Here is a 14,945-nt window from a genome sequence, read left to right as displayed (position 1 = left end):
AACTCAGATTTCTGCTCTTCTCTGCATCGACCAATGAGATCCTCTTTAGTTTTATATGGAAAAATAAACCTGTCATGTCAAGTAACAATAAACACCAGTGAACGTCCAGCCGTTTTCCTTAACCGGATTCAAACCGGGACCTTCTCGCTGTGCTGCACCACTGCGCCACCGCGTGGACATCTTTGAGGTTGGCCAAAACATCCAAACATCGAGCCGCAGTAAGTCGCTGCGCCTCCGCGACGGCAGGTGGCGCCGTGTCGTTTGGCAGAAGCGGAAAGACTGTGAATGGAGGGAATTTTGTTGTGGATAACAGCGATGTCGGGATAAACATTCTTACTCAGAATGAAACTTCATCAAAGCAAAGGCAAAACACATTTCTAAGAACCCTTTTAAGGCCTTGTCGCTGAGAGTTTATCCTGGGAATCATGGTTCACTCTCCTGCAGTGAGACTCATTCAGTGATGATGGCTGAGAGACGCAGCGCGCGGCTAGAGGCTCTTCTGATCGATGCAGTCAGTCAAACAGACGCCAGGTAAACACTGACTTCACATGAGCTTTAAATATAGATTTATAGATTTAGTCTGTTTGTCACAAGGATCACATGTTGGGACCAAGCTGCCACCTGAACACAAATTATTAATTGCAATTTCTGATGGCCAAAACAACAGAAGTCAGTTTCAGAGGTTTCATGAATAACTTGTGCTCCGTAATAAATATTTTACTCTAAAGTCATGATATAGATGTTCGTACATTAGAAATAGGCTGAAAGCTTCTTTACTACCAAAATAGTGTGTGATTGCAGAACATGTCTTTTATTGAACACTGGAGAAACACATTTTGGGAAAAGAAGTGTATGAGGCGGTGAAGGAAATGAGATCCTGTTGAAATTATTGACATAAATACTTTAGCTAAAGTAATATGTTTTGTGTAATATCTAACTTAACGCTTGGTCAAAACAAGTATTTTATCAAAGTTTGTACTCTTTTCTGTTTATTTTCATAAATAAGATTAATTTATTTTTATTCAATAAACACCCCATTAAAGTATTTTAATTTTTAAATAGAAATAATCTAATTTAACAATAACATGATAGCTATTATATGATATGATATGATTATTGATGCAGTGAGATCCAGTCAGACGAAGAAGTGATAGATAAAAATAATATTAATAAATAAAGTTAATGAATAATAAAAACAATGAATCTATGAATGGTTAAATGGATTTGTAAGTATTAATCAGCCTTTAATAGTAATTAACAAAGTAACAAAAATCTCTGTGTAAAATAATCTTGCCACGACAGGAGAAGTGTCTTCTCGATACGAGCGGGACGCAAAACAATGAAGGAGGAACTTTGCAAACATTTAAGAATAATATGTTTGAAAGTATTAATCATAGAAGTAACCATAAAATAATAATCATAAGCATAATTATTTTATACACTAATTGTATTATATGATTAATGCCAAAAAAATGAACCATTATAAACATGGTGATTATCTCTAAAGTGGACACCCAACTTAATTATAATAACCTGAATCTGAATCTAACCATGTCAACAATTGTAAAAGTCAGCCAGTTGTTTATCATCATGTGAATTATTGTGGTTTCAGACCCAAACACCTTTTACATATTCTTTAGTTAAATCTGTTGATTTAGTTACCTTCAACAAAATGGAAAATCATTAACACAACTGGACTGTTGCATGTTGTCACATGCAGACATGAGCATAATCTTGTAATTGTTATAAAGGTGTGTAGAGTCTCTGCTGTGTCGGGGTGCAAACCCGAATGGGATTGTCCGGGACGGTGTGGCGGCGGTTCATTTAGCTGCAGGTAAAGAGTCTGAGAAAGGACTGCGTTGCCTTAAACTCATCCTTCAGTATGGAGCCGACCCAAACCTCAGGTCAGTTACACCGTTAGACACGAGTGGTTCGCTGCCACAGTTGTAATCATATCAGTTACACGCCAGCTTTCTAGGAATGCTTGGCTATGATTGGTCATTCACGCCATTCAGTGTAATAATAGAGTATAATTCCCATTGGCAAAGGAGTACAACTGAACATTCACCTGGTACACCAGTGTTTCCTACATAGCTGTGTTGAAGATGAAGTTGTTTTTTTGGTTTGTTTCAGGACTAGTGATGATCTGACTCCATTACATATTGCTGCGTCCTGGGGGTGTTTTCAGAATCTCAGATTACTATTAAGGAACGGTGGAAACCCAAACCTCAAAGATCAAGTAAAGCATTCAGTGCATTAACATCTCCATTAACATCTCCATTGACCTGTATAGATGTAGGCCTGCTGTATAGGTCTAGACATTTAAACCTGTATTTTAAATAAAGTGGAAGCTAAAATTAAAAAAAGTGTTTACTGCTTTATTTCTAGGATGGGAATAAACCATCTGATCTGGCTGAACAGGAGGAGAACAGTAAATGTGCTAGTCTTCTTCAAGAGTATGAATCACACACATCCAAAGAGGAACACGATGTGCCCAAATTTCAGTATTGTACGATTTTTTGTTGTTATCATTTAGGTTATTTGTCAGGCCTTGTTGTAACACTGTTATATTAAGGCCTCCGCTCTGTATGTGCCTCAGTATCACACCTGATTCAGATCGTCAGGAGAGAGATTCATGAACTGAGCTGCGTTCTGATCGACACATCCCTACACAGTGTTCACTGCTCCCTGTTTCACTTCACTTGACAAAATTCATTCGTTCAGAACACCTGTAACATCACACAGAAGAAAATAACCATACTTTTATTTATTACGCATGTGTATATAATACATCCAAGTGCATTTATGTAAATAAGTTATTATTAATTATTGTAAATTGTCATATTTAAAGTGCTAAACTGTGTACATCTAGTATAACCTAATTGCGTTTATTTACGTATTATTTATACCATACTCAAGGAAGAGAGAGCAGTGAACACTGCGTCAATGCAGGTCAGTTCATGAATCTCCTTAAACACAGTTGGTCATGTCTTATATGAATGCAACAATTGTGAAATAAATCACATGTGTATCAGTATGTTGGATCCGTGCATCAGGTCTTGAAGTGATAGCAGCCCAAGAATCCTGCTGCAGTGTGTGTCATTAATGTTAATCAAGCAAGAAGACAAAGAAAGTTACTTCTCTTTAGTAGATTTAGTAGGATTACGCTTTAATTTATACAGTGAAGACTGTGGAGTTGTTTCACATTTGTTTTTTTATTATTATTGTTTATTTCACAGGAAAGCTATATGTAAGCTCTAAGCTGTTCCTAATTATCTCTAAGAGAGAGAACGGAATATGTTGCACATGTTGCCTATAAATAAAGAATTCATGATACTTTATCTCTTAATTTTAATTCTTACATAGTTCTACATTATTGTTAAGAATAGATAAATAACCCCTTGGGTCTGTTTGAAGTCTTCTGTTTATTTAGTATTTAGTGTTTATTAGGGCTGCACGATTAATCGGATGCGATTGTCATGCGTGTCTCGTCAGAAAAGCCGGTTCTGTGATTAGCAGTAAATGTCCATCACCTGCTTTCAAATGGAGCGGCACTTCATATACAGAGCTGTAGTTCGCGGACAAGCTACGCAATATTGCGTTTATAATCGCAGATGAATCGCATGCGATTAATCGTGCAGCCCTAGTATTTATTCAGGTGATCAGTTTTGGTGATGGGTATCGGTCGATACTGCCATCAGTGATCAGTGATTAGCCCCAAAATCCTGATCAGAGCACCCTTACAAAATATGGTAAGGGTGTGCGTCATGACCAGAATTGGAACAGTTTTATCTTTTGTTTGTGTATGGAGAATAAAATTATACTATCATAATATTCTGTCGTCCTTTTTTTTTCTAGCTATCCTTTCTGGCCAGTCCATGAGTGACAGTTCGTTCAGTCCAGAAGCGTCAATGCTGATTCCTCCTGGAGCAGAACCACTGAGCAGCACACGTCTATCCTCTTTTTCCAGTAGACACAGTGGAAAACCTTTGAACAGAGAAAGTCAGGCTTTCTGGCTCTCAGACATGTCAGATCTTGAGTCACATGATTCTCATATTTGGAATAATGATGAAATTTGTAAAGAGTTACCCATATTGTCTAGTACTTATCTTTCTGCTGTGGACAATAAAAACAATCCAGGGGTAATACCTGAACATCAGCATCAAGCCGCAGATAGTGACTGTGATGTTTTGCAGTCTCAGAAAATCCCTGTTCGTTCTCAACAGGAAAACCGGAAAAGTGTCACCTTCAGAGGAACTATTGATTATTTGCCCGTTATTGGACAAGATGATCATCAGCAGTTCTCTCTCGATCAGTCTAGTGATCTTACATTAGATCTTTCTCAATACCCTGATTTCCTAGATACTAAACGTATGGCTACTGTGTTACAGAATCAGGGAATCGATGTCACATATCCTGACGATGTATTCATTTTTTCCAAAGAAGTCAACACATTGGACGATGAATTTGATAAGACTGTTGTGGGGCCTGTACAACATGATGATGATGATGATGAAGAATTTAAGAGCATCATTCAGCCCCTCATCAGTAGTGGATCTAGTGAGTACAATAGCTGTGGTAGTGACCCGTACCAGAGCCCAACTGATGAAGGTTCAGTGGAAAATATGTTGCCTAGTACTGAAGACAATGGAAATCCATCTTTGACCAAACCATGTGCCCACAAATCCGAATCGACTGTAGGGCAGAGTGTTTTCAGTGTTAGAAATGAACGCCTTTCCTTTGTTGGAGATGGAAACGGACAACTGTCAGAAGGAGTCAGGAGTCATATTGAACAAATGAGTTTATCCGCAATTGGCCGAGATGCTGGTAAGTTTGAGGTGGCCAATACTGAAACTGATATTCCAAGTCCATTTGTCACTGGGAGAACAAGGTCCAGACTGAGTCGTCATTCAGAGAGAATGAGCCAAAAACTGCCCTCCTTACAAACCAGCTCTTGCCTCTTTGAACAGACACTACCCACCGCTACCCGTTTGCGACGCAACACAGTTAAGTCACCATATGGAATGTCAAAGCACAGTCTTGACGAAGACGGAATCCATGGAGAAAGCAAAATAGAGGATGTCGACTCGCAGTTGAGCTGTTTGAAGTTATCTGTGAGCTCAGATGGCCAAAGCCAAGCTGACACGCAAATGTTATCCGAGAGCATGGCTGACACGGTCTTAATTTCTGAAAGGAGTGTTGAATCACAGTTGGAAACGAGTGCCAGCGAGGCTGGTAATAAGGTAATTGCTTCTGTTTGTTACAAAGGTCCAGTGGAACATTTGACTGATATGACAGAAGTGAAGAATACCACAACAGGAACACCACAGATCATCCCTACTGCTGTAGGAGACAAAGAGTCCTGTGTTACTTGTGGACTAACTTCTCAAGGGTCTTTGCCATTTCAGGTAAATTACTCAGAATCTCCTTCCAGTTTGATGTACGAATCCCCAAAAGCACAGAAGAATCCAGGGCGCTCTGGATGTACACCTCGGTATAGCATGAGTCGACTGTCAGGCCATTCGTTGCGACAGACATTGGCAAACCTTTCTTGCACACCTGGGGGACAGCCTGTAAGTACTGATACGGATGAACCTGTGGAATACCTTTATACTGACACTGAAGAGGGCCATAAGCTCATTGAGACTCATGTTCCCCCAACGGCCAGTACCTCCTTCAGCTCTAGCATAAGCACCAATATCTCTGAAGACACACTTCTTTATGATTGGCGCTCCCTTCAGCTCGGGTCTACAAGTCCAGACTGTAGCACAGAAAGCTGCTGTCCCAAACAGGATGATGATGTTGGAGTAAGTGGCCTAACTGACAGGGAACTCAGAAACAAGTTAATTGAAATGGGAGAAGATCCAGGACCCATAAACAGTCAAACCCGCCCACTGTACGTGCGCAAGTTGAAAAGGTCCCTTCAGAATATGTCACACCGCCAGAAGTCAGTCCCTCTGAGCCCCACTGATTACAGTGGTAAGTACACAAAAATAATTGAATAACATGAGGCCAAGGTACTCAACAGGTTCATCTGGCTCATGAGATTTTGTGTTTTTTTTTTTTTTTTTTTTTTTTTTTTTTTTTTTTTAAAATTGGCCTTAATTGGCCTTAATTGACATTAATCAGGCAGCGTACTTTAATTTAGTGTCTCATAAAATACGCTAATTAGCTAGTTGCCATTCTGATTGACAACATGAAAGATACATATCATAAAAATGAATCTGGCTTAATATTTTGTTACTTAATTGATGATAAATAATTGTAAAGTAAATTGGGCATCAAAAAATAAAGAGTAGATAATCATATACATGTCATGCCTTATTAATTATTTCTTTCTCAGCTGCAGGTTACAGCCCAGAACTCGAAAATGCGCTTCACAGATTTCTGCTCCCTAATTGTCAAGCAGATGAGCTCGCCCTGTGTGAGCAGTTTGATAAGCCGGATCAGAATAAGAGATGGCGTGAGGGTTTCATTAAGTCCAGCTTTAACTACCTGCTGCTTGACCCACGGTATGTATTTCCCTCACATTTTGTTGCCTTTATTTGGACAATGAATTCTTTTATTGTTTACTAACATTTTCTCCCACTGCTGTTTTATAGAGTGACAAAGAATCTACCATATCGAAGTCAATCCATGATTCCTAAAGAATGTTTTCAGACGTTCATCAATGCGGTTTTCTATGTAGGGAAGGGCAAGCGCTCTAGACCTTACAGTCACCTCTATGAAGCTCTGGAATATTTCAAAGGAGACAAGACCTCAAAGGTCAGATGTGTCCTTGTTTGATTACATGTGATATTTTTGTGTGAGATATTTAGTCTAGGGCTGCTCTCGACGAAAGATTTTTCTGGTCAACTATTAGTCGTTCATTTTAAGCAATTAGTCGACTAACCGCACGTTTATTAATACAACCATATAAATTATAATAAAGAGCCTTTAATGCCTACATACCCTAATCAGTGTTCAAGCGCACACATAATGCTTGCCACAGTGCACCGGCAGAAGTAATGATTATGAATGTGTTGGGGAAAAACAGCAAGGAGATTGCTTTAACATTTTAATAATTAATTGATAAACTACTTTTTTCTGTATTTTCGGCAGAAATCTCCGCAGTAGTGTATGCGCCTATATGCACGTTTCAAGTAGATTACATAACCTGAGAATATTTGTTTTCCATTTGAATTGGTTAATTGTAAAGTAGACATTTCTCTTTCTATTGATATATTTTTCATGTCTGTGAGGCAAGTTTACATGGAGTTTCGGTTCTTTTTCGCACACTCAAGTTCACAGAGAGAGAACCCTGCACCCTGTTTGCTTTCATTATTTTACAAAAGCACAACGTTTTGTTGTTGTTCTGAGTGTACAGATTCAAAATATGTATTACTCTTATCTGTATGGCCAAAAATGACAGAGTATTTTAAGTACAAGTGATTGTACCATGCCTCCATGTTAGCTGTCATGCGGTAAGCGTGCTACTATTCATCTTTCATACTCCTCACAAACACTTGAATAGCCCACATTTTTCTAGATTAACATTAAAGCGAGCGGCCATGTAAAGTTGCTACTACTTAGGCTACATTTTTCAGATAATAAGCCATATTTGAGGTCGATGAATGATAGGCCAGCGTTTTGGATGTCCTGCCCGACATACTGTAATTACCACATAGACCAACTGTTAATGATCTGTCCGTCACAGACTGCATGGCTTCGCCACTTTTCTTTTTTTTTTTTTACCTGCGACAAAAAATTTTGGTCGACTAAAGGTTAGTCAACTTTTAGGGGGCAGCCCTAATTTCATGACTTCTTGATTAATTCAGAGAGTGGACCAGTGTTTTCTGGATACCTGCTGAAAATAGATCAGTCAATTTGCAAAAGAATCATTCAGTGGAGTTTTTGAACTGGTCCACTGAAAATAATCTACTCAAATGATTGATTAGATCGTTATTGCTGTCAGGTCTTTCTTCACTTATAGATAACAAGGAACTGCATATTTTTCTGAAATTGAATAAAAAACAAAACAAAAAAACAGCACATCTCCCTTCACATCTTAGTACCGCTCTTGCTCATTCTTCTTAATGTTAATAATAAATGCTATGATGGTATTTTTCTCTTGGTGTCTCCAGAAACTCTGCTCAAAAGTGCAGCACATCCTGCAGGTCTGGAACGCCGGGCACGGAGTAATATCTCTGCACTGTTTCCAAAACGTCATTGCTGTGGAAGCGTACACACGCGAGGCTTGTATGGTGGATGCCATTGGTAAAGAGATCTGAACTTGGCTGTTTGGATAGTTTTAAATGTTTTTTGCAGAACAAATTTGCATCTTAATGTCTTAATTGTTCATGTTTATCTTTTATTAGGGCTGAAGATGCTCACAAACCAGAAAAGAGGAGACTACTATGGTGTTGTGTCAACTTGGTCTGTGCAGAGAAAACGGGAGTTAGGCGTTCACCTGCTTTATCGGGCGATGCAGATCTTCTTAGCTGAAGGAGAACGACAGCTCCGACCCGCCGACATCAGATGAACCATCGACACTGTGGCATTACAGAAAACTGTGTTACTGAAGCATGTGCATACGCTCTTTACTATTCCAAAAACACTAACATATTGCTGTTTTATCAATAAATATCAGCACTTTATCACTGATTGAAGACCAGCTAATGTGCAGCTGCAGAGAAATTACTTTAAGAATTCAGCAAATAACAAAACACAAACCACAGCAGTTCAAATTCCAAATTTTATTAAATGTTTATCAAATTTTGTTAAATATTTTTTAAATGTATTGAAATGATTTTAATGCATAAAATGAGCAACCTGCAGTGGTAGATTTTTGTTTTATTGGATATGTCATTACATAAATCATTTTTAAAGTTTTTAAATCCTTATCCATTTTATGAAATTAGGTCTTAGATATATCTGTAAAATGTCTTAGTTTTTATATGAAATGTATGATACAGCTGATTGTTAGATGATTAAGCTAGTTGTTTGTACTTTTATAAAGAAATCACTCATGTAAATAAAAAAGTGAAAGAATATTTTTGAGTTGATTATTTAATGAAAGACAAAATAGAGGCAAAAAAGTGCTATATTCATTTTAATGTATATATATTTTTTATCATTTCATGTTTTCTCTGGGAATTGAACCCACAATTGGCTTTGCTATCAGCATGTTTTACTGTTTTAGCAACAATAATCCATTACTGTTGAATATCATTGTTCTTAAATAGATCGTGTTGCAAAATTTGTATATAAAAATATATCTTAAGGTGCTAAGGTGACCTCCAATTTTTTTTTTCCTGCTCAGAGCAGAGCTCAGATCAACTTCAACCTTGAAGAAGCTGTGAATCATGTATATCTGTGTATGTGCGCTAAGTGTTCTGTGCAGGTCCATTGTACTGGTGGACAACTGAGACCAGCAGATGCCATGTCATGACCCCAAGAGTGGCAAAATGGCAAAATGGCAAAATCTATGGCAAAATCTTAGCATTTCAGGTTGCAATATATAACTTTTAAAATTTAAATAGTAATTTATCAAACTAATAACAGAATTTCAATATTCTTTACATATTCTCATTACCACGGTTTTAAAGATTTTTTTTAAATCTCTAAAAGTCTGGTCTAAAAGTTTCCAGTCTTTCACTCAAATGAAAATTTTTATTTTTTAAAAATCATTCCACTTCACTGTTCTCTGTAACTGCAACTGTGTTGCACTGAAGAAGGAAAGTCATCAAGGTTTAGATTATTTGATTCTAAACTAAATTGTGTCTAGTGCAAAATCTTAAGGTAAAACGTTTAGTTTAGAAGAACTAATTACATTTATTCATTGAGCATATGCTTCTATCCAAAGCAACTCACAAATGTGAAACATCACAAGTGATGTGTCATAAAATTCAACAATAGTCATAGTACACAATGCCAGGTTTAAGGGATTTTATTACAAATGCTTTTTTAAACAAAAATATATAGGAGTCATAGTAAGTGCCTTTGTTTATGGTTGTGAATTAGTTTAGGTGTTTGCAGAAATGGTGTGTCTTCAGCTAGTTATTTAATGATGTGATGGCCTCAGCAGATCAGTTTGAGTCTGGCAGCTCATTCCATCAGAGAGCAACAGAGTGAAGACCAACCAGATGATGATTTTTGACCAGAAGTGAAGGGAGGAAAACCAGAAGGACTCATGGAATTGAACTGAAAACAGTAAATAAATAAATAAATAAAAAAACCACCACCAACCACAACAACAACAACAACAACAACACACAACAAAAAAGACAGAAAGCCACTTGATTAGCTGGAAAAAGTTCTAGAATGAACTTTCATATCTTTGCTGTGGTGCATCATGGGAGGTGGGAGAAACCAAGTGTAGAAAATGAAGGGGGTTGCTTGTTGTTTTAAAATTAAACAAATGTTTTTAATATGCAAATATGTATAAATGGGTGTTAAATATCAATTTTGTGGATTAGGGCATGTACCAAAAGCTTTTTATATTATATTGAGATTTGGTTGTTTAGTGAATTTAATTCCTGGTTGTTTGCATGTCTGTTGATGGTTGTGCCCATGAGTATAAATGCCCACAAGCTGAGTTTGTACAGGATTGTCAGTCTGTGATGGAAGTTGAAGAATGAGGATGGTGCTGTAGTTTGGTGTTAGCGAGTGTGGAAGATCTGTTTTTTTTTTTTCCTGGTTTCACAGATTTGGTTTAAGACTAGTCTCAGACTAGTGCTTGTGCTGTTTTAAATGAAAGCAATTTTCACCAACACATCTTAAAATGTCAGTGCTATTGTTTTGTTACATGATACCAAATGCTTTTCTAATGCACTTTTATATTGTAATTTTTATAAGGCCTAATCCTGTCTAAATCTAAACCATCTGTGAAACCAGGCCTGAATGTTATTTGTTTTTGGCATATTCTATATCTATTTCAATTCAATTCTTTTTTTTTTTTTTTTTTTTTTTTGTGCTGCTTTTTCAGTTAATTGTTTTTCAGATCCTTCATTGTCACTGGAAATGGGTGAGTAGCACTTTAATCATGTTCCACACAAAGCCTTAGTTTATGGTCTATTTCAGATTTTAATAATCTGCATTGAATTTTAACTGTGCTTCCAATGAGACTATTTGGTGTACCAATGGGTTAATATGCGTTGTTTCATTGTATAACCAAAGTTTCGGCATAATTTGCATTTGTGCATTAATTCACTGAAATATTTGATTTTGACATTCTTTAAGTGAATGAGTTTGGAGATGATCTGTTTGAACCATTTGAATTTGCACAAGTTATTTAAAGGGATAGTTCACCCACAAATGAGAAAATTGTACTTTCTCAAGTTGTTCCAAACCTGCATGAAATTTCTTTCTTCTGCTGAACACAAGATATTTAGAATTCTGTAACCAGTTGATGGACCCCATTGACATCCATAGTATGGAAAAATACAATGGTAATCAATGGGGCTCAACTGTTTGGTTACCAATATTCTTCAGAATATCATCTTTTGTGTTCATCAGAAGAAACAGCTGGGCATTTTACACCATTTTACAATATTCCTTTTACTCCAAGACAGGCTGAGTTACGAAATGGTTTAGAATATTGAGTGGAGATGCTTTACCTGGGCAAGAACACAGACCGGGCTCTTCCCTCTTCCACATCACCCCCAGCTCTCTGGCAGATTCAGTGTTTCAAAGCTGACTTAATTCCAGTAGCTGCACTCAGCTCATCTTGGGACTGACCTGGATTTGCCCAGAGGACATCGCCACACCATATACTCCTTTCACACCCCTCATTAAATTACGAGTAGAGGAACAGGTTTGCTTATCACTATTACTTGGGAATGTACTTTGGTGCAATAACCACTTTAAGCTTCATTAAATTTCTAACACTAACTAAATGTCATTTTAATCATCCTCTGGCTCATGTTACAGCATTCCAAGCTCTTCTAGACCTGTTTGACTTAACATATCATTACTGCAACACAGATTTACAAATGTAAGTCACATTTCTGTTACTCTAGACATATTGGCAGTAGGGTAAAATCACTCACTTCATTGATTTTTGTTCCAGTGAGATCCTGACATGTCAAAAGTAACCTTCTGGAAAATCAAGTTGCCCAGATGAGAAGTCCTTCCAGGTTTGAAGACCAACTGTGAGAGCATTTTTGTTTTGTTTTTGTTTTTGTTTTTTTGATATTTACTGGGTCGAGCCAAAAACCCTATTGTGAAGTGTTATCATACTTCAGTGCAGCTTGTAATCAACTAGGTAAAGTGATAGGTAATGCTAGAGCGTAGTGTCAGTTGCCTACAGGTGTAAATCCGCTTGCGTTTGAAACCATCTATCAGATAGATGGGGTGCCCTGATTTTTGTGATTTGGAAATCATGCAGTGTGCACATTAAAGAACTTTAGGCATGGTTGATCATAGGCTTGTATTGAACTGGTGTATTTTTGCTGTTTAAGTGCTGTACTTTTTGTTTGTAGTTTACAGTGTTGGACTGTCTTATTTGATCACTTGTGGACCTAAAATGAGCACCAGCACAGTTTCAGTCTGTCCTCCGAAGCACCCTGTATGTGTGGAGGCGGTTGGAGAAAAGATTTGTGTGCACCTTTCTACTTTTAATGTCCTGTTAACCAACACTTTGTATCTCACCTCTTATTGTTTTACAGCTGTCTGCCAGTTCCAAAGTTCCAAAACCGATAATTCTCACCAATAGTCATACTTTACTCATCTTTGCATTGAATGAGACCTGGATTTGATAAAAGTGACACCTCCCTCTACCAACTTCACCAAACCTTGGAGGGGTTTGAGATTGGGTGTGCTTGCCGCTTATTCTTGCAAATACTCTTCTGTGCAATAATTCTTTTGAATTCATGATTATTAATACTAATTGAATTTTGTGATGATGTGCTCCAGGTGAGTGTGTGTTCTCTTATTCTCCTCTTATGCATTTTTTTTTTTTTCAAACTTTAAAGCTGTTTATTTCTGTTTAAATGTCATGTGAAAATGACTTGACAATTTTTGCTTTTTGTATTCATGGCTTTGCCTCTTATACCCTTTAAGCTTTTTTTTTTTTTTTTTTTTTTTTTTTTTTTTACTGCTTTTGGTGTGTACTCCTTTTAATTACTGTTAATGATTTTGCCATTTGACTTTTTCTGCCTGTTATGCTATGATATACACCTTTCTATTATATTGTAAAGCTTTGTATGAATTTTTTATTTTACGCTTTTTGTCTTTATGCACTTGGGTTAGGGTCCCCCCCCAAAGTCTTTTATGCTCCTTTTTATTTTTGTCTGTACCCATATGCCTAACCAGTAAACTGGTTCCCCAACAGTTTTATGGAGAATTTGGCCCTCCTTCAATGCAGCCTCAACCAATGTAAGGTCTACTACTATAGAAACAGACAGTTGACTGGCAGGTTAATATTCTCTAATATGCTGTTAAACCTAACTTAACCTATTGACCTATAGATTCTAATGTGGCCAGTCATTCTTCAAGCTTCACAAGGCAGACCTAAAGGGACAAGGGAGACCAGTCATCACCCTGTTTGCGACATGGACTTCCTGTCCTATGGCTTTGCCTTCCTTTCCTTGCCTTGTCTGTCCACCCTTTGGCTCTATTGTTGTCCTTTCTCCCTCATCTTGGTTGCAAAGTACACCTCCTGTCATCCTGGGCCTTTGACTCAGCCTGGGTCCTCACCTACATCTTGTCCACCTGTCCATCCTCCAAATCCATTGTGGGCTTGCATCCTGGTGATCTTTTCCTGCCATTTTCTCCCTGAATCATGCTTTGAGAAAAACACCAGAGAAAATCCTTCAGCGCCCTCCCCAACTCCGATCATGCTTGTTTTCAGCTCCACATCCTCTGTCAGAAAGCCAACACAAGTCTTTTTTTTTTTGCCTTTTTGCCTTTTTTTTGCCTTTTTGCCTTTTTGTTCATAGTTCTTTTGTAATCTAATATTGTGTCTTTGATGTAATGCACTTTTGGTTTCTTCCCTCTTTGGATGAATGTTCATGTTTTTGTTTATGTAAACATTTGTAACTGTTTGTTTGTTTTCTTGTAAATATTTCAGTTGTTTTTGAGAATAAATAAAAGCTTTAAATATTGTCTTTGATTCAACACGGTTAGAGTCCGAGGGTTAGAGTCCGAGGGTTAGAGTCCGAGGGTTAGAGTCCGAGGGTTAGAGTCCGAGGGTTAGAGTCCGAGGGTTAGAGTCCGAGGGTTAGAGTCCGAGGGTTAGAGTCCGAGGGTTAGAGTCCGAGGGTTAGAGTCCGAGGGTTAGAGTCCGAGGGTTAGAGTCCGAGGGTTAGAGTCCGAGGGTTAGAGTCCGAGGGTTAGAGTCCGAGGGTTAGAGTCCGAGGGTTAGAGTCCGAGGGTTAGAGTCCGAGGGTTAGAGTCCGAGGGTTAGAGTCCGAGGGTTAGAGTCCGAGGGTTAGAGTCCGAGGGTTAGAGTCCGAGGGTTAGAGTCCGAGGGTTAGAGTCCGAGGGTTAGAGTCCGAGGGTTAGAGTCCGAGGGTTAGAGTCCGAGGGTTAGAGTCCGAGGGTTAGAGTCCGAGGGTTAGAGTCCGAGGGTTAGAGTCCGAGGGTTAGAGTCCGAGGGTTAGAGTCCGAGGGTTAGAGTCCGAGGGTTAGAGTCCGAGGGTTAGAGTCCGAGGGTTAGAGTCCGAGGGTTAGAGTCCGAGGGTTAGAGTCCGAGGGTTAGAGTCCGAGGGTTAGAGTCCGAGGGTTAGAGTCCGAGGGTTAGAGTCCGAGGGTTAGAGTCCGAGGGTTAGAGTCCGAGGGTTAGAGTCCGAGGGTTAGAGTCCGAGGGTTAGAGTCCGAGGGTTAGAGTCCGAGGGTTAGAGTCCGAGGGTTAGAGTCCGAGGGTTAGAGTCCGAGGGTTAGAGTCCGAGGGTTAGAGTCCGAGGGTTAGAGTCCGAGGGTTAGAGTCCGAGGGTTAGAGTCCGAGGGTTAGAGTCCGAGGGTTA

At 38.5% G+C, this 14,945-nt stretch overlaps 1 protein-coding gene and 1 long non-coding RNA gene across 6 annotated transcripts; both read left to right on the top strand.

Moving 5' to 3' along the window:
• Nucleotides 1-114: 114 nt before the first annotated feature.
• Nucleotides 115-9,032, top strand: ankle1 (ankyrin repeat and LEM domain containing 1). 2 transcript variants are annotated; one of them, XM_048201002.1, is made up of 10 exons: nucleotides 115-531; nucleotides 1,752-1,904; nucleotides 2,134-2,239; nucleotides 2,389-2,509; nucleotides 3,859-5,243; nucleotides 5,409-5,979; nucleotides 6,344-6,512; nucleotides 6,603-6,765; nucleotides 8,124-8,256; nucleotides 8,358-9,032. In XM_048201002.1, the coding sequence occupies exons 1-10, from the start codon at nucleotides 461-463 to the stop codon at nucleotides 8,519-8,521; spliced, it is 3,036 nt and encodes a 1,011-aa protein (XP_048056959.1). In that variant the 5' UTR covers nucleotides 115-460; the 3' UTR covers nucleotides 8,522-9,032. The 2 variants fall into 2 exon arrangements, with proteins under 2 accessions (XP_048056959.1, XP_048056958.1); XM_048201001.1 differs by having other exon boundaries at nucleotides 117-531; nucleotides 3,859-5,979.
• A 1,545-nt stretch (nucleotides 9,033-10,577) lies between these two features.
• On the top strand, nucleotides 10,578-13,311 carry LOC125276285. 4 transcript variants are annotated; one of them, XR_007186611.1, is made up of 6 exons: nucleotides 10,578-10,764; nucleotides 10,967-11,005; nucleotides 11,553-11,794; nucleotides 11,911-11,974; nucleotides 12,050-12,131; nucleotides 12,648-13,311. It is a non-coding gene; the product is annotated as an uncharacterized LOC125276285 (long non-coding RNA). The 4 variants fall into 4 exon arrangements; XR_007186612.1 differs by having other exon boundaries at nucleotides 11,549-11,794; XR_007186609.1 differs by having other exon boundaries at nucleotides 10,578-11,005.
• Nucleotides 13,312-14,945: the final 1,634 nt, after the last annotated feature.

The sequence above is a fragment of the Megalobrama amblycephala genome, linkage group LG9, assembly GCF_018812025.1.
Source record: "Megalobrama amblycephala isolate DHTTF-2021 linkage group LG9, ASM1881202v1, whole genome shotgun sequence".
NCBI lineage: Eukaryota > Metazoa > Chordata > Actinopteri > Cypriniformes > Xenocyprididae > Megalobrama > Megalobrama amblycephala.
Note: the sequence above shows the minus strand (reverse complement) of the source record. Positions and strands in the feature narration are given on the sequence as shown.

Coding starts and splice junctions, on each gene's coding strand:
- ankle1 (XM_048201001.1), top strand. CDS start 461: ATGATGGCTGAGAGACGCAGCGCGCGGCTAGAGGCTCTTCTGATCGAT. Junction 6,766..8,123: donor AAGGAGACAAGACCTCAAAG/GTCAGATGTGTC, acceptor TGGTGTCTCCAG/AAACTCTGCTCAAAAGTGCA. Junction 8,257..8,357: donor TTGTATGGTGGATGCCATTG/GTAAAGAGATCT, acceptor ATCTTTTATTAG/GGCTGAAGATGCTCACAAAC.